The sequence below is a fragment of the Spodoptera frugiperda genome, chromosome 28 (assembly GCF_023101765.2).
Source record: "Spodoptera frugiperda isolate SF20-4 chromosome 28, AGI-APGP_CSIRO_Sfru_2.0, whole genome shotgun sequence".
Classification (NCBI taxonomy): Eukaryota; Metazoa; Arthropoda; class Insecta; order Lepidoptera; family Noctuidae; genus Spodoptera; species Spodoptera frugiperda.
The window spans coordinates 6,169,230-6,190,883 of NC_064239.1; the positions used below are offsets into that span (position 1 = coordinate 6,169,230).

The 21,654-nt window shown below is 37.4% G+C and overlaps 1 protein-coding gene and 1 long non-coding RNA gene across 2 annotated transcripts in view; both read right to left on the reverse strand.

Annotated features, from left to right (window-relative positions):
- The window catches only part of LOC126912687 (uncharacterized), a 346,191-nt gene that overhangs the window by 65,204 nt on the left and 259,333 nt on the right, over positions 1–21,654 (reverse strand). The gene's annotated exons all lie outside the window — the stretch shown is intronic.
- The window catches only part of LOC118264954 (cadherin-related tumor suppressor), a 119,496-nt gene that overhangs the window by 12,709 nt on the left and 85,133 nt on the right, over positions 1–21,654 (reverse strand). Inside the window, exons 2-3 of the mRNA XM_035577627.2 lie at positions 4,912–5,220; positions 4,048–4,281 (exon numbers count right to left, since the gene is read on the reverse strand). Of these exons, the coding sequence (XP_035433520.2) occupies positions 4,048–4,281; positions 4,912–5,220 (543 nt within the window). The remainder of the gene's footprint in view (positions 1–4,047; positions 4,282–4,911; positions 5,221–21,654) is intronic.

The window sequence follows — 21,654 nt, forward strand, 5'->3', positions numbered from 1 at the left end:
AACAGTGTTTGAATTTATAAACAGTCAAAACAATATATTCTATAGATGCTCGAGACACGTTTTTATTAATTAACAATTACAGGCACTATTATATAGATACTGGTTGTTTTTTTTAATAAAAAAAAAATGAATTACTGAGTTTGACTAGAGAAACTTTAACAATCTGATAATATAGGCAGGTATATCTAACGCCTGTGTTAATACTTCACTAACCTTTCCGACTGCGCAGTAAATAAGGACTTGTTAGAAAATACTTCAGGAATATTGCACATAAATATAAAGTTATCTTCTCCTTATACCGAAAAATTACAAAACGACCTTTGATTTATGTCCATAGAAAATTTAACGACTTGTTTGTCATTTTACTACAGCATTGATGAGCACAATAAGGTGGTTACTTCGAGTTGCCGCAAAAACATGTTAAATAGGCTTTAGCTGGCTCGAGGAAAGAAAAAACTTGGTGCATATATAGCAAAGTCATAAGTTTAAGGCATGCTTCGCTTTGTTCAATCACTAACTTTTTATGATTGTTCAGTTCACATCTGTGTGTGGAAGATGCGGATAGCTGCCGACTCCTACGTGGAAGGAAATATGTGGCTTGTTGAAAGAGAAAATGTTAGTTTAATCGTCGTCACATTAGTGTGTATGTAAAACTAAAACAAACATACATAGGTACCTATTTATGAATACTAACACAATAAGTACTATGCATATGAAAAGAAAAACAATATAAGGTTAACAGTTTTGTTAACCTCGAGGATGAATGTATCGATAAATACCTTTACTCGGCTACATAGTATTTTAATCACACCGTTCCATTTTATGATTTCTTTTAATCTTTCTAAAATGCAATAAGAAGTCCATTATTTAGATTGCTTCAATAAAGTGCGAAGTATCAATAATTTCAACAGATAACAAACTGAAATATGTGGGTATTATCTATTGCAATTACGTTTTTAATATTTTATAGCAACATTTGCAGATGGATGGTATTATTTGATGCTATTTTTGTCTGTTTCTAATCGTTTTTTTAGAACTGGTATTATTCCCATCACTATATTAGTTTTGTATGTATGTAAGTAAATTACTCATTTTGAGAACGTCCTCACTACACTGTATTTTGGATCTACGAATAATAATGTAGCAGGTAGGTACATATACCAATTATTGGGCGGACCGGACTCGCTTCATATTAAATACCTACAATGCGATCCTACTTACCAGCCTGAAGGCAAAATTGTCCTTCATACTTAAATTGCGTATATTACCTACAACATGCAATATTTTCATGGTTCATAATAAATTTTACGTAGTATTGCTTTATTTTTGCTAAAATACATTAATGTCCTGTATACCTTGTCTGTGCACTACTGGTATGAAGATTATCATTGAGATTAACTGATAAATGTGGAATAGCTTATCATAAATTAAAGTTAAACTGAAAAGGGTAATTTATTTATAATTAGCCGGGAGCGGGCTCACATAAGTTTTATAACTTAAAGCTCAGGCGACAGGTGTTCTGAAATCTAACCGGTCAACTGAAGCACTTGATCTGCCTGTACTTACGAAGTCTAGTTTATGTGAGGAAAGTGCGAACGAAAAATACTTTCTATTAAATTACTAAGGAGCAGTATGAGTCTTGGACTAATTCCTAATACACCAAAATTAAAAGTTAAACAGGTAAATACTTTTAGTAAACTATTGTGATACGCTGATAGATAACATACAAATACTTGATCAAGTTAATGCCTTCAACTTAGATTGACATTATAATTATAAGCTACGAATTCTAGTGTAACCTGTTCAAAAAATTTACGACTTACCCAAAGCTTTAAAACATTTTATGTGAGATGTAAACTTTGGATTAGTGTGTATCCTATTAACAATAACTGAACTAATAATCTTATTTAGAAGTACTTAAAAAAAGTGACGTCGTTAAGATGCCGAGCGGTCAATGCCCTCATCAAGATCTATGTTACGATAATTCTTTCAACCGCAATGTATGGCCGCGAGCAGTAAGGGGCTGGTACATGTGAATCGGTACAAAACACTTTAAATAGTCAACTATTTAAAAAATTGCAAGCTACATGAAATTATTATGAAATGTTCCAACCATAAATGATGTGAAAGATATCGGAGAGAACCAGTATAAGAACCTAGTCATCTACCTAACTTGTATGCACCTACTTTCAATACTTTGTACTGATGATACATGATATTTCTCTTGTAATTTACAATTAATTGTGATGTTGTTTTCTTTACTCTAAACAAAACATGAAAGCACAGCACCAACAAACAATCACAAATTCCTTCCAAAATACGCCATCTTTAAATAATAATTAACACATACATTAGAGGCTCGGCCTCATCACGGTTAACCACAAAGTAATGGTTCCGTTTCCCGCCATACAACGAAGGCCTCATCAACGAGGCGTCAATTTTCAATATTGTTGTATGGAATATGCAGATGAAAATATTTATATTTTATTATACTAGGGCTACGGTGCAACTCATTTGCACCCATACAAAGCTTTCAACAATGTTGGGCGCAGACAAAGTTTATGATTTTAACTCCTAACCGTTGGTCCGTGTTGTAGTCGTAAATTATACTCAAGTAGACGAACAAAGATATGATCTTTATTTCTCAGTAATTTGATAAAAAATAATGTTGCTATAAAACGGCAAACATTGATACTCATCTAAACTAATCATAATTTAAATTGCGAGTTACTATTGCCGGGGGTGCTGGGGATATTTGCGAAAAGCGTTTGATGTACGTCCGCAGTTAATAAAGTGATAATTTGTGTTTAACAAAGAAATTTAAAAATATTCTTATTACATTAAAGTCTGTAAACAAAGCATGGTTCTAATCTTGGAGCTTTTGAGAGTTTGAGTCCGATTCAATTAGAGTATCAAAGATCGAAGAGTATTGACGTGTTTCAAATAAAAAACGTACGTATTTCAGATGTATGTCTTCGTAAATTTTAACATGCTGCTAAGTATTTACTTTATCAACATTGCAACATTCATAAAATAAAAAGGTACCATCAATAAAATATTGACCACTTTTCTTAACAAGCAGACTTCGTCCTGTTCGAAAAAACTTAAACGAATGCAGATTAAATTGATTATCCCTTCAAGAGTGTAGGTCGCAAGACTTCGCTACCGAACATATAAGTACAGTTTACCGACACAATTAATTAAGCTTTAATTAATTCCGTATTTACACAAGCAAATGTATCAAAATAAAAGTCTTGAATGCAATAACATCTACTTGATACAATTGTTATTTATTGCCGACGAGCAATCAACGATTGGATTGGAATCAATCAGACTATTTTAGTACATGAAAGGGCAGCTCAAACCAGACCATACAGGTAAATGCGATCTTGAGGTCTTGTCAATACGACTCAAATTTCAAAATAGATTCCGGAAATTATTATTCGCTCAAATTGTAAATGGACTATTTAAAAATACGGTTTAGTAGACCGAGCCCAATATGCCAAGGTCTAGAACTGCATTGAATCAGTTTTGTTTCTTGATCGTTCGCAAATGTTTTCCACGGTAATCACTTAATCTATTTTAAGTGTTTTTAATTGCACATTTCGTCCGTTTTTACGACGATGTCGCGCCACTTTACGAGTGTTTTTAAACTGTTGCCTCCGTATCTCGGTGCAGCCGTGTGCCCGCTGTGAGGTTATTGTCAATGTACATTTACTACTCAATCGTTTTAAAGCCCAATTAACATTTGCTGTCATTTTATTTTCGGTTCGGTTCATCGAGACTTGAGCAATGAGCATGCGTAACGTACTTTGTACGTGACCTTAATCTCAGTCTTATCTTTGGAGTTTTTTTCCTTTGCGGTGCTACAGCGGAGCTGTTGCCTGTTGTTGTGAGTTTTCTAATAAAAAAAACTAACCGTTATTCTGCTAATGAATGCTCGAAAATGTGTCTTTAGTGTAATCGACAATAAGTTCCAAAAAGTTTTATGAAGTGTATAGTGCATAGAAGTTATACTAGAAGTTGAAATTCTATGTTAAAACTTACCTCTTCGTAATCCAGTCTAGCGGTCAAAGTGAACACCCCCGTCTGAGGGTTGAGCGAGAACACGTCATTAGCCCAGTCTGATATGACGGTGTAAGTGAGCTGGGCGTTGGGTCCTGAATCGAGGTCAATGGCCGCAACGGTGCCCACTACAGAACCTCTCGCAGCATTTTCGGGAATATCGAAAGAGTAAGCACTTTCTTTGAAAACTGGCGGGTTGTCGTTCGTGTCTGTAACCTGAAAGTAACATTAAGGCATAGGTATCTTACTCAATAAATATAGACATCAATTAGAATGTACTAAGTCACGATAAAAAGACGTAAATCAAATGCAGAAAAGTGTTAGATATCGTAAACAGTATGGAAGAGGCTGAATGATAAGTTAATCGGTGGTCATCCATCGGACAGACAAGTGGATGTAGACGCCACGCTAGATAAGAGCTCTACTGATTTGAGCCGACGCGGCAATGGACCGACATACTGATGTTTGGTAGTGTGTACCATGTACATGCAGTAACAAAACTGTTACGACTTACGGATTATGTTGCTAAGTTAAAGTGGTAATTATAAAGCGATTCTTTGTATGAATAGATCTTTAGTAAGAGCGTATAGCCAAGACCGCATCTTCGATTAATAATAAATTTTTGAAAAAGATACACATCTTCCAGAATTTCGTTTATCTTATCATGGTGTGTATTTGTGAGGCTGATATATTACTGTTTGCGTATTAATTTCAGAACAAGTTCATGATATCGTCATAAAACGTGAATGTGCTTCTGTTAACGAGTGTACGCCTTATGTTACAAGATCTAAGTATCTTTATTACGACTGTACGTAATTCGAGTTTCTCGTATAAAAAACAACAAACCTGAACAACAACAGTTACGTCCGTGAACTGGACCCCGTCGTCTGCTCTCACGATCACCTGGTACTCAGAAGTCGTTTCTCTGTCCAAAGGATCTTTTAGAGTCAACAGTCCGGTTTGAGGGTCCAGAGAAAATGGCGTCGGTTCATCGTTCTGGATGCTGTACGTGATGCTGCCGATGGTGTCCGGGTCTTCGGCTGAGATAGTCGCTATCCGCTGACCCGGAGCCATGTCCTCTGATGCCATATACGCAGCCGGGATGTTCTTAAACTCCGGAGGACTGTCGTTCTTGTCCAGGATTACAACTTCCACCTGCAAAAAGTAAATAAAAATATTTAATGTTTATTTCTTTTGGGATTGCTTGTTCTTCTTGTTTATATTTATGGAATTAGACATGCCGTTCGTACAAGTGACTTCTAATAATTGAAATTAATTAATTAATTTATGGAACGTCATGAAATCATGACGTCTTTAATTTGCCGTATTACAAAAACAATGCCTTTTAAAGTAAAACAATGCAACTTAATAATAACGTATTTAAGCAACCGTCGACTCCTATAAAACAGTCGCAAGAGAAGTCTGGTGATGTTTTATTTATGAGGTTGGCACAAAATCGGCCACTTTAACACAGTATAAGAACACGAACCAAATTAATAATTCTAAAAATGCAGCCAGCGAGCGAGTGGCTCGACAAATGTGTGACTCGGCTGACCGCCGGCCATCCGCCCGTCTCGCCCGATGCGACAGCCGGACGGGTTGACAAAATACGCCTGTGGCCCTTTTGCTTCATATGCTCCACCATCGATAAATAATCATTTTATTTTAGAATGATTCCCAGCAAGAAAGAGACTTTATGCAAAAATTGGGCAACTTCACGTGTCCGTGCTAATCTTCCTCGTGGCACAATACCGTTTGCGTGCAGTAACGAATACTCCTATCATCATTACCAGTAACCTTTTCAACCAAAATAATTATACAACAAGAAATGAATGATCGTCGTGTTAATTAAACAGTCGCCTCAATCAAACCTGCGCGATTCGAAACATCATTACGTGATGTTTCATTTTCCAAAATGTAACAGGAGAGTGTATGCGGCATTATTAAAATATTTCGGACAACTTGAAAGGGTTGAATTGAAAGAAAATCAAAAATAATGTTCTGAGTAGGATGCATCGCATTCGATGTTAGTATCTGTGATACTAAGTGCATTCATCAATATGATTAATGGAGTAGTTTTTGTTCCTTTTTTGTAATTTAAACTTTTTTTACCTCTTTCGGTGGGTCCCATTTTTTCATTCTTCATTTTTAAGGTGTATTTTGATGAGTTTTTGTTTGAATATTTCGCAAAGATTGATTACATCAGAACATAATTACGTATTTATTGATCAACATTAATGAATACTTGATAGACACTGTTTTTATTTGAGTTATGGTGAATACTGAACCAATGATTATTTCTTAAGATCGTACACTTACTATTTTTTACTTAGTGATCTGAAGACGAAGGTACAAGGTGTTTAATTCTCGCTTGATGCGATGAATTAGATAAGATTTATGAAGTCAGAGCAAGCTTTACAAGCGTAGCGATTGAACATTTACAAAAAACAGTTCGAAAAGAACTCGACAAGTCAACGAAGACAGAGAAAAGTAAAAGACTAAAACGTAGCAGCATTTCGTCATTCGTACTGTGGAGCACGAAGTATTCGGGACACAATGATCGGAGCCGTCACAGATAAGAAGAGGCCGATTGTAGAGAGTTCCCTGCCCTCGGCCGCCGAGCCGCGCCACTGAGGACAGCCTGTGCATTTGTTATGATGACTCAATCTTTTCTTTGTATCTGGATGAGGGCACCGTCTCGGCCAGCCTCCATAGTGCCTACCCTGACGCCTACGATATGGCACGTAAGAGAAGCAGCAATTAACGTTGATTGTGTGATCTCGCATTTAAACCTCTCAAGGAAATCGATTGGAACGTGTTAATAAAATTTATTGTTCACGAAATGAGAATGCATGAGAACCGTAGGGATCGATTGTAAATATTAACTTTATAGTTGTTACCATACAAATTCTCAGCAGCTTTATTAATTTCTGAATGGAGGCAATATAATACGGAAATGACAACGTTTGTCCATCTAATTGTGTTATTGACGGGCGCAGCTCCCTCAGCGAGCCGCCACACTTGACAGCTGGCAGCTCGCACATAAACTGTGTAAAGTGTTATAAAATCAAACAGTATATTAAATTGTATGAGATAGCAAAATATGACTGTTGACCGGTGTCGGTAGTGGCGTGTAGCGAGCATAAACAACGAACGGTTGAACAGGCAAGCGCTACATACTTCACAACAAAAAGACTAAAAAGATTTATTATGGACAAAAAGGTTAGGTACGCGACGGCGATGGGGCCGCGTACTCTGTACGGCGCGGCGTAGCTCGTCTGAGCGCTAGTGGACCCCCTAGAGTTCATGTTTGAAGTAATCGATTAAGGGAAGAGAAATGACAGTACGTCGGTTTATTGGGATCGTCGATTAGTCAAGTTTCGATAATTGATTGCGGTTCGCTACTAGATTAATAAGAAATATTGAATGTTTCCTTGTAGCGTATGTGTTGAATAATGACCCGCACTTAATAGACGTAAAAAATTGACAATATCAAAACTCGAACATCTTATCGGATAGAATCTATTACAAAAATAAATTGTAATATCATTTACATAATACTTAGTTGAAATATCATTAAGATTCTTCTGCAGCGACACCTACGAGTTCTGTAATCACTGGATTGAACAAGTACACGTACAATTATCATAATTTAGGAAAACGTATGCCGCCATTGGATGTAAGTGCTAAGAGCTGAATGTTTCCGTTGTTGATAAAAATACGGTACGTTCTTATAAGGCGTGCGCAATACTCATGAGGAGTATTAGAAGACGGTATCTGACAGGTACAGTAAGAACAGGTTGAGCTTAACATAACAATAGCGCATAAGTGATAGGATACCGACACACTGCCTAGTACTACTACTGACGTCAAAGACTGGTCATCTATAACGTGATCCTAAACCTTTTCTTATGGCTCCCACGCTGCATCAATTCAGCAACGAATAGTAATATTTTCTATTACTACACATTTAAAGTAGGTAACGAATAACAAACTAATAATATTATAAGTTTTTATTTTACGTTTTCTGTAATTTTCGGTGCAGCGCCAACGCATCGGTCGCACGATGGCGGTTATGAACTTGATTTATCCGCGCTATAACTTACATAGATTATTATTGAAATGGAAATTACGTGTAGAAAACGATAAATGACTGCTATTTGTCTAATTCAAGCCTTGTATGCGAGTACGGAGAAAAACTATTGCCAGTTTACATTCCTACGATTTCCCTATTTAGTTTGAAACTTGAAATTGCACTCGATAACTGTACGTTTAAAGCCCTTTTGCATATAGTGGATATATTGTGGCCCATAAATTACGGCCTATCTTACACATTTACAATGCAATATCATTTCCTTTATTAATGTAAGATTAACATTTTTCACGTAATTACGCACTACGTTCAAGCGAATGTAAGCCTTATCGTCTGAAGGATGACCACACAACTCTGACGTTTTTGAAACAGTGTAATTTTACGAACATCAATCATTCAAGTCGTTTACCTCCAAATTTTACGTCACTCCCTTTATTACCTCATTTCATTTTTTAATGCAATCACTCTTCAGAACTGTTTCATCTACGTCACTCTGAAGTAGGTATGTTTAGTACTCACTCATCGAGCAAGTAAAAATAAAATCTAGACAGTCGAAGATACCGATCTGCTTGGAAATGAATGTAACTAGATCATAACGATGTACAAGTATAAATGCGAATAAAAATATTAACATATTCCGCGACTTTATCTTGCGGTAAAAAAGCTATTGGTTCTTATTATCGTCGCCAACTGAAATGTCAAGCGCCCATCTACCAGCATACTTACTATTCATTACTGACCAACTGACTTTTATTGACATTCTGCCACGTACATAAATATGGATTATTTAATTTCACTCAACTAGTTTATATCTCTGGAATTATTAACAGATTAAAGATACAAGATGCTCGAACTTATAAAAAAGTATTGAATATTGAATTAAAAATGGTGTTTGTAAAGTTTCGGTATGATACAATATTTAAACTTACACCAAAAAGTGATATTATCTTTTTAAAGTAATTAGAACTCATTATTTAAATTCTAAACTAGTTTTCAAGTTTCATAGTACCCTAAATGGCCTTTGGAATTTCATGAATATTGGTTTAACATCTTTGTTTCTATTTAACAAGTAAAGAATATGTAAAATCTTGAACAAAAATTAATTTTCCGCATAATATAAAATAATAAACATGTACTTGGATTGCCCATTGTTGCACAGGTATCTAAACATTGTAAGACGTTGTAAAACGTACATCGCGCTGTAAAACATTGGACAAATCTTCAGTACCGTTGGAAAATACAGTGTGCAGTGTAGATGTGAAGCTATGGTGACTATGTAGTAGGCACTGGCCGTGAGCCGAGCGCCGAGAGCCCGTGAGGCTGAGGCTACACGAACTTATGAGTGGATGTTGTCCGCCGACGGATATGGTGGCATCGTTTAGGGCTAGACTCTATGTTTAGAGCACTTCGTGACCGCAGCGAGGCCGCTATCCCCCCGGGACTCTGCACAATTATGTTATGGTGTCAGAGATTAGTGGCCGAGAGACGCGATACTCATCTTTATTGCCTCTATTTATTTTGTGCCTATGCATTACGCGTTTGATCTATGTCTCTTCGAACGATATTTAGATATGAAAATGACTTGGCAGTGCATTCGTACACTAAACACAAGTAATATTCATGGTTACATATTTTTCAACACACACTTCATAAATGTTAACTAGATGCCGATATATTACAAATTAAACGCACATGTTTATAAATCCAGACAGTAGAGAAGATACGACACATTCAGTACTACGATTTTAACGTTCAATTTGCCTAAGTCCAGATCTGCGCTGGCACGTTTACCGCGTGCATTAGCATGCGGCCGCTGGGTCCGCCCACACCGGCTATCGGCCGCATCCCCACAAATATATGTAAAATATGCACAAAAGTACCCCGGATAAAGTGCACCGATAACAGGCGACGCAATTTGCATCGCCCTGAGCACATCGATCGGAACCGTTTCGGACCTATGTTTACCGAAAATAATGTCCACTAAGTAACAGATTGATCGATGCCTATATATGTAGGTATATAAAGGCACATGCTTACACTAATAATCAGCAACCGGCCTTATCTTATTATACACTTAAAACATATAATCAGAGTTGATTTATGTCCAGCCAATAAATGTAAATTAGACTGAATCATCAAATAGGCATTCCTTTTGAGATTTTTGCAATATATAAAATGTTTTTCAAACACAGAACACCGTTACTTATCGATAGTTGGGTAAATATTACGTGTGTAAATATCTGTAGCTGTTGATCTGTTTCAACGGTACCGTTGTGTTACAGCGCAGATATCATGTTAGAGACAAGTAATCATGACGAATCAACTGCTTGTGTCTGTGTATCTTCAAAGTATTTTGATTGTAGAAATCGTTTCCCTCGTGCTATATGATCTTGGTGAATAACATTTATCATTATGCATGCATGCAAGGATTATACAGCTCGCGGGAAGGCACGCAGGCACCCTCAATTTCTCCTAAATTCGCCACCCGAGGGCACTATCCTCGTATTATTGCCTGATCGATAGTATAATTTCGTAATAACTACGCGCGTCTCAAATATTTTGGGTAAAACTTCAGTAACAATATGGTCCATATTATAACATGACTCTGCATTCGTCTGATCTTAATCGTTAGGAGATAACATTTAACATTAAAGTAGGTTGTTAGAAATTTTAAATTCTGTCTAATTGGTGAAAGATTAAAAGATGCGAAGTGAAACAATAGTTATTATTGTATTTAATAATAAATTATAATTCAACTGTGATGCAGAGATAACACAAGTAGAAGAAATTCATTTTAAGGCGTGTATTTTTATTCTGATAGTAATATTTATTCTGTTTTGCCTAGTTGGAGCGAAAGTCGGAAAGTTCTGCTAGTTGTGCAGTAAACAATATTCGCCGTCGCCGTGCAAATAAATGAAGTACACGAACGAAAATCACGAGCTCTGAATTTTTCAACGTCCCTCGCGGATCGAGATCGGTGCAAGCGCAGCGGCGAATACAAAGCACTTAACGATTAACGAACTGAAACCAAATGAGAGCTTATCATTTATACATATTTTGGGTAGATATGACTTGAATTTTTTCCTCAGCCCGATTGGTTTGTAATTACAGCATTACTGTGCTGTGCCTATTCTATCAAAAAAATTATCAGTTACGAAGCTATCCTAGATATTTTTGCGCCAATGTTGATTTGCTATAGCCATTTGTTTCAAAATAATCTTTTGTTTCAAATCAAATCCTTTTAAAATCATCGGATATTATCTCCAATCTTCGAATGTATTAAATCGACGAGTCATCGCGATGAAAATAATAGCAATAGTAACAAAAGAATTATAATGTCTGCTGCCAAAACCGTACAATAACACCGGCCGTCTCGCAGGTGGTTCTAGCGATTTATCGGTGGGCGATACACCGTTCGATAATGACGGGGCACTTCGGCCGACAGAGAAGCGATGTCGCAACCACCTCGCCGATTTCGGTCTGCCCGTCGGTCATCTCTAACGATGGAGCGATAATTAAGATCGGACGTCGGCATTATTTACGCCCGCAGCATCCTGCCTGACCCGAGCTCGAGTCGGTCACGACTTTTTCCATGTCGGGCGAGACTATTGTTGCTTTTACTCGTGTTTAGTTTAGCTAGATCTGCTGGTTGCACGGCCGATTTGTACGTCGCGAGTTTAGCTATCGAACGGCGACTTAGCCGTGTACTCGATGAAGTTTATGACTTTTGAGTTGAGATAAACTTATCTCTATTATACTCTATACTTGATGCTACTCGTTGCTAAGTCGGGGTTCAGCGAATGGTGTTGTGGAATGTTGGCGTTTGCGGTACTGATAGCCAAGACAAACAAGTATTTGGCTAAGAATTACCCACTTGGTGGTATCTTCATAATTTACATTGTTTCTAAGTTCATACTAATGTGGCATTGTTAGTGCGTTTATCAAACATCTGCCGCGACACTGGTCGCTGTGCTGCTTTATGATAATCTCGCTCTCAACTTAGTGCCGTGATCTGCACGCAGATACAACTCATCTCGTCCCTTTACGTTTGCTATTAACTAATAATAATTCATTTTATATTTACACATTCTTTTACACGTTTTGTTTATTACAGTTGTTTGTAAAAAAACATATTTGATTAGTTTTTTGTTGTTAAAGAATAGACCAGAAGTTAAAAGATAAATTAGTTAGATTATGTGTAAGAGTACAATATGATTTAACGCAATTTAGGCTATGGCAATAAGATTGAATATTGGAAAAAATAAAACTGAAATCTATTTTACAGTAGAGGTAAAATGTTCATCAGTCCCTAAAGTTGAACTTGTGCTATTTCGTTGAACATACAATAATAACAAACAAAACAAACATACATTCAATTAAAATAAATATACACGAAGCGTTGCTAATAATGCTTGTGTGACTTTTAAGGCAATACTAGTAAATATTGAAGTGTCTTGTAATACGAGCCGTGGTAATCTATGAAACTGAGCCGTGCAATTGGTGGGCACTGAGGGACCGCCTGTTGCGACTCTCAAGCGACAGTTAATATGTTGCTGACCGCGCAATTTTATATTTTATACACTATGTTTTACTTTTAATACGTTACAAGTAACATTATTGTAATAGTTACGATTGGATAGGACGGTTCTGATATAGAGTTTTTTTTTTTTTTTTTTTTTGAGGGGGAAAATCATCCAATGACTTTTCTCGCCTTGGGCGAGGCGAGAGGGAGTGTCAGACTCTTACTGACTAAAAACCACCCCGTTCCTTCTCCTGCTTTTCGAGCCGGAGCCCCGGTAAACCCGCTAGGTAGTCCGCAGCTCCGGATCAGGCATCAGCCCTATTGGGCCCCATCTGTGGTGGTCTGATGGCTCTTTGAGGCGCGCGCGGAACGCGACGCGCCGCACGCACGGGTCTGGTTCTGTTCGGGCGGTGAGCTACCCTTGCTCGCCGTCCGCAGCACTTACGGTGGCCGGAGATCGTCTCGGGATCCCCTACGCCCGGAGTGTCTTTCGCGACGGCTGGGGCGTGAGGAGGTTTGTTCTCTCACGCGCCCCGCCTCCTCCTTAGCTAGCATGACTGCTTCGCAGAAGGAGGAGACGGCATCCCAGTCCCTCTCGCTCCGCACCATGGCCTGAACCAGTGCCGGGCGCGAGAGGTCGCCGTCGCCGACCACATCCCTGAGGACTTGGCGGTGCTCAGCCCACGCAGGGCACACCGCCACCGTATGTTCTACCGTGTCCTCCGGGCGGTCCTCACAGTGATGACACCCGGGCGTTTCCTCCCGCCCAATAAGGAACAGGAACCTACCGAAACTCCCATGTCCGGTAAGCACCTGCGTTAGGCGGTAGGTGAGGACGCCGTGGCGCCTCTCTAGACTCCTCAAAGAGGGGACTTACCGCTGCGATGACAGTGAGCCCAGCCCTCGGTTGCGACAGTCGTTGCTGCCATTCCGCCATGAGATCGCGCCGGAGCTCGTCCCGCCACGCACTTATCTGGCGCGGCAATGGAGTTTCGCCCCGGCGACACGCGTCGGCGCGCAGACTGAAGACGCGCGCGAGCACTTTCGCCTCCAAATCCCACGGCGGTAATCCGGCAAGGAGGTTCGCCGCCTCCCCGGAGATCGTGCGATATCCACGAATCACCCGGATGGCCATGACCCTCTGAGACGTGAGCAGCGCCCGAGCTGGCCGCCGCATCAGGTTCGGCGCCCACACAGGGGCGCCGTAGAGGGCCATGGACCGCACGATCCCCGCGTACAACCTCCGGCAGGAGGCATTTGGCCCCCCGAGGTTTGGCAGGAGCCGCTTAAGCGCAGCCCCCGTCCGTTCCAACTTAGGAGCCAAACGTCGGAAGTGTTCCACGAAGTTCCATCGACTGTCGAGGACGAGTCCTAGATACTTCATCGTCGTCTCGACGCCGATGGAAACTCCTCCCGCCGTTATTTGGGACCCACCCGGAGGTGGCGCGTTCCCGCGGCCATGAAAGCACATGGCCTCGGACTTGTGGAGCGCCACCTCGAGTCCCAATTGCCGGATCCTGTCAACAACTGCCGCAACCGCTCTCGCCATTAAGTTGGCCGCCGCCTGGTGCGACCTCCCGTGCGCTAACACTAGCGTATCGTCGGCGTAACATATTACGCCAACGCCGTTCGGGAGGTCGGTGCGCAGCACCCAGTCGTAACCGATATCCCACAGGAGCGGTCCCAAAACCGAACCCTGTGGAACACCGCGCGACATCTCTCGCCGTTTCCATTCGCCCTGGTGACCGGGGTATATGACATACCTGTCTGTCAGGTAGGCCTCGATTATATGACGGAGGTAGGTAGGAACCCGGTGATACCGGAGTGCCTCCAGTATGCAGCTCCAGGGTAGGGAGTTGAAGGCGTTGGCGATGTCCAAAGACACGGCTACAACGACCGTGTAAGTTGCCGTTTTGTTATGGACACTGCAGTCCCCGTCGTGAGGTCCCTTACGCGCATGATGGCGTCCACCGTGGAGCGCCCTCTGCGGAAGCCGAACTGGCCATCCGCGAGGTCCGGCCCAGATCCGGACAAGTGCGCGACGAGGCGGTTCGAAATTATCCTTTCGAAGACTTTTCCCACCTCGTCGAGCAGCACAATGGGCCGGTATGCGGATGGAGAGTCCGCAGGGCGCCCCGGCTTCTTCACGAGGACCAGTTTTCCCGTCTTCTGATATAGAGTTGCCGTTTTGTTCAAACAGACTATTCATTATTCTACGCTAACTTCAGAATGCCTTCAGTTGTCTCTTATAAGTGCTACATTTTAACACAAGTTAACCGGTAAGTTGAAGATAGAGTACTTGTATATCCCTTTTTCACCTTAAAACAAATAATACGTTTTATTTATTTTTCGGTTCATAGGTTCGGAGTCTTATCCCACGTTCATATTTTCTAGCCCTAATTGAAAACATAATATCCTCGAAATCTCGTTCAGTTCTCTCTCACAGGTACAATGGTGATTGATAACCAAGTAGTTACTACATGTCTTGATTTTTATAAACGAACGCGTGTAATTTTATTAATAGCATATTTTATAAGAAATAAAAGGAATTTGTTTGCTGGCCTCAAGTGGAGTTATAAAATGAATATAGTCGTCTGTTGGCCGTAGTATAAACAGGTTGACAGGATCGTATTAAGGACACAGAGATGGGTGCTAAGTTATGCATTGGTATGCACTTGGTTTTAATTAAAACTTCTTATTTTTCTTCATTCTAGGCAGTTGATCGTTATAGCTTTCTACTATACTTAAAATCCGAAGCGAATGCAAAGCTGCTCATAGAATCTGAAATAACCATAATATTATGGTGCGAAATTAAATAAATTACCATACTAAAAGTATTTACATTGGCCTCTGTCACTTATAAATACTTCTTTACTGTTATTTTTATGATTGAAAAATAAAAGTAAATAAGTTTTAATAAATGAGATTGTATCTGTGTATCACACTTTATACAAATTAGATTTTCGTTATAATTTGCAATTAAATATATTTTAGTCTTTATTGTTTATGATTACAACTTCCAATATTTTATAATATATACATAAACGAATAAAACAGTTTATAAAAGTGTTCCCATAAAACGTTGCTCTGTAAGATGTCAAGTGAGAACTAAATCATGGAAGTAATTTACTTTCTTTTTATTAATGCTAAAGGTTTATAATAAAGACGAGTTTTAATGGCCGCGTTATTACAACAGTGCTCGGTCAACTCAACTTTGAAGGTAAATAATAGAGAGAGTTTTATCCCTTACGATTTATTACACGAATAACTAGTGACTTTACCGTGATAACTTCATTTGGTATATGTAATTGGTTGTAAATTTTAAAACATTTATGATGCCCATATATTATGACCAAAGTTTAATTGAGAAACTAATAAATAGTGTGTTGTTAACTCATTAAACGCACGCGAAATAAAATACCGATGATTGTCATGCGTTGTTGTACTTACTTAAGTACTTTACTTTGAATAACTTCTGTTACATTTATGAGTTTTCCAAGTACCGTTGACAAGTTTTCAAGACACCTCTCAGGAAATATCTGTAATAAATAAATTACTAGAAGCATATACAACTTACATTATTAAATTCAAACATGTAGTCGTATAAAAATATCATTAAACCTACATGTATTCATTAAGCCTTAGAGCTAGTGTAACGATGGTGATCATCTTTACACGTCTACCAGTTCCGTTTGTAATAGAGAATACAACGAAATAAAAATAAACATGAAATACAATAGCAGATCTATAGTTTTTTACCAGCGCTTGAGATGACTAACATTATAGACAGGTAAATAGGTATTAGAGAATACTTCTGTCTAAATAGTAACTGACTGACTGACGAACAACCCACGCTAGCGCTGATGATGAACACTTATTATAAAAGTTCTATTTGTTGTTGTAAAATAAATCCAATTATTGTAGTTACAGGGTGTACAAATGCATGCTCTGCGTAGCTCATTTATTCAAGATTTAAAACTGTTCAAAATATCATAGCATCTAATCAAAATACCTTTTCGTACTTATGAAAGGAAACGCCAATTAATTGGATGAAATCATCAGTTTCTCGTAATTTATTGACAAAAACGCTATTGAACTTATTTAAAAAATTGTATTGTGCCGTATGCGTACCTACGCACTATGTATCAGTATAATACATGAAGCAAGACTACAGAAAAACCTAAACAATATTTAAAAGAATATGCTCATTGCAAAATCTATTTTAGAGTACAAGTACTAAACATCACCATAGATACTCGTAGTTAACAATAACTAAGTAATTAATAATAATGACTCGCAAGCTTCAATCATTTGGAAGCCAGACTTTCTAACGAGCAACATCAATCTCTTGGCAAAATATTTGTACAAGTTCAATAGAATAACTGTGGATTTCTTTTTGTTCGATTTTAACAATTGCCGACCGTGAATTTGTCTTTTAATTAATTTAAACTTAAACTTAAAATTTAAATAAACATTTCATCTTTTAATTTATTTTTAAAACATAATTATTCATCCTGTCTGTTGGTTTTCGTCATAGAGTTTTTTTTAGTATTTCACATTAATATAAATATATTAACATCTTAATAAAAATCATAAATCTATAAAGTCTGTGTCATTGTATAAAGTTGAGGTGTCAAGAGACATTATGCCGATGTTTTTATATACTCTTTTTTTCAATTTTTCTTATAATAGTGATGTGTAATATTTTATTAGCGGACACACCTAGAGGCATTGACTTTTGTTTGGACACTCGCTAATGGACAGTCAAAGCATATTGCAAAAGAAAAAAAACTTATCTATCGACAATGGACCGCCATTAGTGTAATGAATAGGTACCTATTCTGTCCGCATGCGGAATCAATTGGCTATCAGTATTTGTCGTTATTTGATGGATTGGTACTTAGCAGAACAATCCTATCTTATTGCAGATATATGTGAAGAATTTACAATTTACAACATATAGCGCCAAACACGTTTGCAATTGTATTCCGTATTTGTTTAAAAGGAGTTGTAGCAATTTAGTATCATTGTGATAAAGAGCTTCCAGTGTAATTGAATATTTTTAACCTCGTAAGCATAATAAGTTCGAAAATAGAACATAATAGCTAACAAGATAAGCAACACTTCAGACGGGACTTTTTTCTTTCACAATTTCATTAAAATTCTCCTTTTTAACAGTAAAGCAGAATGTTATCAAGTTCCAAAGCACACAATGGGAGCGAGATCGTTGTCTACGGCTGGCCACGACGGCCGCGGGCTTGGGTTCGATTCCCGTTCGACGAAATTCAGGCTAACGAACGGCCCTCCGATAGTCTTGTTACCTAAATACCGTTTTTTTGCACTACTTACTCTTTTTACGTAAGCGATGAACTGCTAACAAGGTCCCGTTATAAATTGTGTTTTTAGTTTAAAAAGGAATAAGAACATAGAGATTGTTGTTTATTTTTTGAAAGCATAGACTAAATAAAAAAGTGAGCGGTACTCTATTGAATGGTTACATTGTTTATACTGTGTGCGCTGTACGCTTCTAATCGGCTTATATCTATTAGATTGACATTGACCGGAAGACCACCTAACGCCATTACACTGAGATGGTTGCACTAATGATTGTTGAAACATGCGAATGATAGTCACGACATTACCGGACAAAGATACAACTATTTACAAAAATAGAATATGCATTATTGTCCGCCATATCTACGCACATTTTTAACTCAGATAAAACATAGCTCATTAAGAACGACAATTGTTTTACGACCTATAAATTGCTTTTAATGCATATTATTGAATAATCAATTAAATAAAATAATTATATTTCTTATATTCAGATCGTTTTGCAGGTGAACAGTAAAGTCGATATTATGTGCTATGAAAAAATATCAACAAAAGTAATAATTCAGTCCTTGTTAAAACTTTTTATAAAATATGACAGCAATAAGCAATGACCAGGTTCAACTTTTTTTAACGAATAGTTTTGGAAAAACCGATACCGACGTCATCTAGTTTAAAAAAATATTGACGTCGGAAAGTGTTATTCATATTTCAACTTGCAGAATTCTTAATTATCATTTGTCATTATTATAAATGCTTTTTTAAATTTGATTTTAAATCTCCGTGATCACATACTAACTTATTCTATACGTGTTGTGTATAAAAAAGGAATATAATAAATTACTTTCCAAATACGATGTAAAATTCTTACGATGTACCATAATAAAATATTAGTTTTCAAAACCTTTGAAATAAATTAAATGCTATCCGTATGTATGCCTCCAAACAATTAACGATGTATTTGGATTTAAAAATCACTTACATTTGAAATTGATTTCTGAATTACAATTTAACGTACCAAGGCATTTAAATATAAACTTACCGACCATTATTCAGTGCTCCGAATAATTTAATGATGTATAAAAAATGTGATAAAGCCTGCCTAATAAATTTACCGTGTATATCTGAGCTTCATTATCGTGCCCTAAACTTAATCGAAAAGCTAAAAATTGATGAGACGTCACTGTGAAAATAATTCACACTCATTTCAACCCGCCGAATATGTTAGGCCCAGTACACACACCACGCCTTACGACGCAGGAACGTAAAGGTTTTATTATATTTAATTTTTTTTCAATATGACTTATTCTGAAATTGAGAATTGAAGAATGCAGACAAGTACAATTTTCAATTAAACTTAATTACTATTAGACTATTGATATGTTTACGAAACTGAAACGGTTTTTTATTGCATTGATATTTGATTGGTTTCAGTACAGCACCATAGTTTTAATTAAACAGTATTATAGGAACAATACTTTATTTCTGAATGAAACGGGTTCAGTATAGTCTGCACGGTGCCTAATTCCTCGTATTATATTACCTAAGGGCTTAGCCAGTTCATTACGGATCGTTCAATCATTCTTTAAGGGGAGGTAGTGAAGTTGAACCAATTTTTATATTAATTTTTGGCAAGTATGGAATTAAAATTAAGTTGAATGAACGGAAAATGAAGAAGTGTCTAAAGTAAATAAATCAAATTTCCTTTGATATGAAGTAAATTGGTTTAAAAGACATTTACATATATAATTACTTATTTGAATGAAAGGATAATTATATTCAGATACCATTTAATTATTGAAATACCTGTAGAATATAAGAAGATTAAATAAAACATCTCAATTAGTATTATATTACACAAAAACACGTAGTTATATAAAATCTTGAAGTTTACGAACATAAACTTAACTTGAATTAAAACATCACTATACTTCATTAGCGGTTTATCGTTTCGTGTCAATAGTAAAAGTCAACTCTTGGAAACGAGTTTGGGTATCGCATGATGTACTTACAATACATTTATTATCCTGGCAGGACTTGCTGATAGCTTTAAAAATTTAAAACCCAATGGCTCTTGGCGTTCATTATTAATAGATATATCGGTCTATCTGTCACTGTAACAAGAACTGCAGTTTATAAACCTTAAGTATGCATGTAGATACATGAGGTGGAGAAAATTTTATTTTCCACTTATTTTTCTTTCCTGCAAATAATTAATTTAAATGGAGGAAATGTAAACCGAGTCAAGAGAAAGGTAAGTATTTACTTTAAAGCCGCAAGGCTCTAAACCCAGTTTTAGGATCGAACCTATGCCTCATGCATGCTCGTGGAGCCGAGAATCATAATATACATATTTAGCATGCTTATTAAAAACTTTCAAGAGCGTTGTTTCTCACGCTTGTCACGTAAAACGAAGTGGAGCAAGCGACGGCGCAGGCGCACTCATAATGAACTGTGACGCGTGCGCCCCACTTGTGCTAAGATACCATCGGCTAATCACCGCGAATTAATGTGATAGCTATCGACTGATTAACGACATGTTTTGTGGAGAAATTTCGTTGAGGGCAAACTGTTAATTAGGTTAAGGAGAACGTTTGACCTTAAGATAAACTAATATTAAGGGCACGACATAGCATCTATATATCTCTAAGTAACAAAACACGGTCAACTATAGTGTCTTTCGCAACAGGAAAACTTAGTTTGAAATGGACAAGGAATTCAATATCTAAGACAAGATAAATGAACATGACTGTCGAAATTGAAAACACCTAAATGTACAAGAGTCAAATTATCTACTAGCAACCTGAGCATATAATATACACTCACACACTAACAAAAAAGTCGTTTAGCAATTTAAGTTAATGGGTCTATAAATACTTGTCAGTCAATCAAACGTCTACTTAATTTGGTGCGCCAAATATTATCAATTGCTAACTGTCACAGCTTAGAGTGACATTTGAGATATTGATATATTCCATAGCAATACCAACAGCAGCCAAACGAATGTTTGCCCAGTGGCCAGTATCTTGCTCCCACGATGTTTTAGGACCAAGCGCCTAATATATGCGATTGACGTAGTGATTAGATCGCTGTTATTTCTAACAACCCTTTAGATTCTTGGTACTTAAAGAGGTTATTAAAATCATGTTTTTAAAATGTAACTAAATAACAAAAGAGCTATATAAACATACACATATAATGTTCAGAAATTAGACGAGTCTTTTAATAATTGGAAAATCGTTTTGATCGTTTCTTTGTATGTATTTGTATAAATTTGGTGTGTTTGAAAGATTTCTAGTTATTCTTGATACTTTATAGGAACTTAGTATTCTCTTCTATGAACTAACTAACTACTTAACCTGACCTAACTTCGGTACCCAAGTACCAGCCGTCTCTCTAAGCTCAATCAATGTAGCGGTCTGCCCAAGTATGCAGAACTCAAAGTTATCGTCATGCATCAATGTAGCAAATGTGTTAAGAGATTTATTATAAAGTGCTGCGCCATTCACGTGGAAATTTACAGCAGCACTTTGCTATATAACTATAACTAACGTGCCATAACAATATCTAAGAAACTTAGTAAAGTGCTGATAATTTATATGGGTTTGACCGCTTTAAATATCATTTATTACTTATAAAGTTA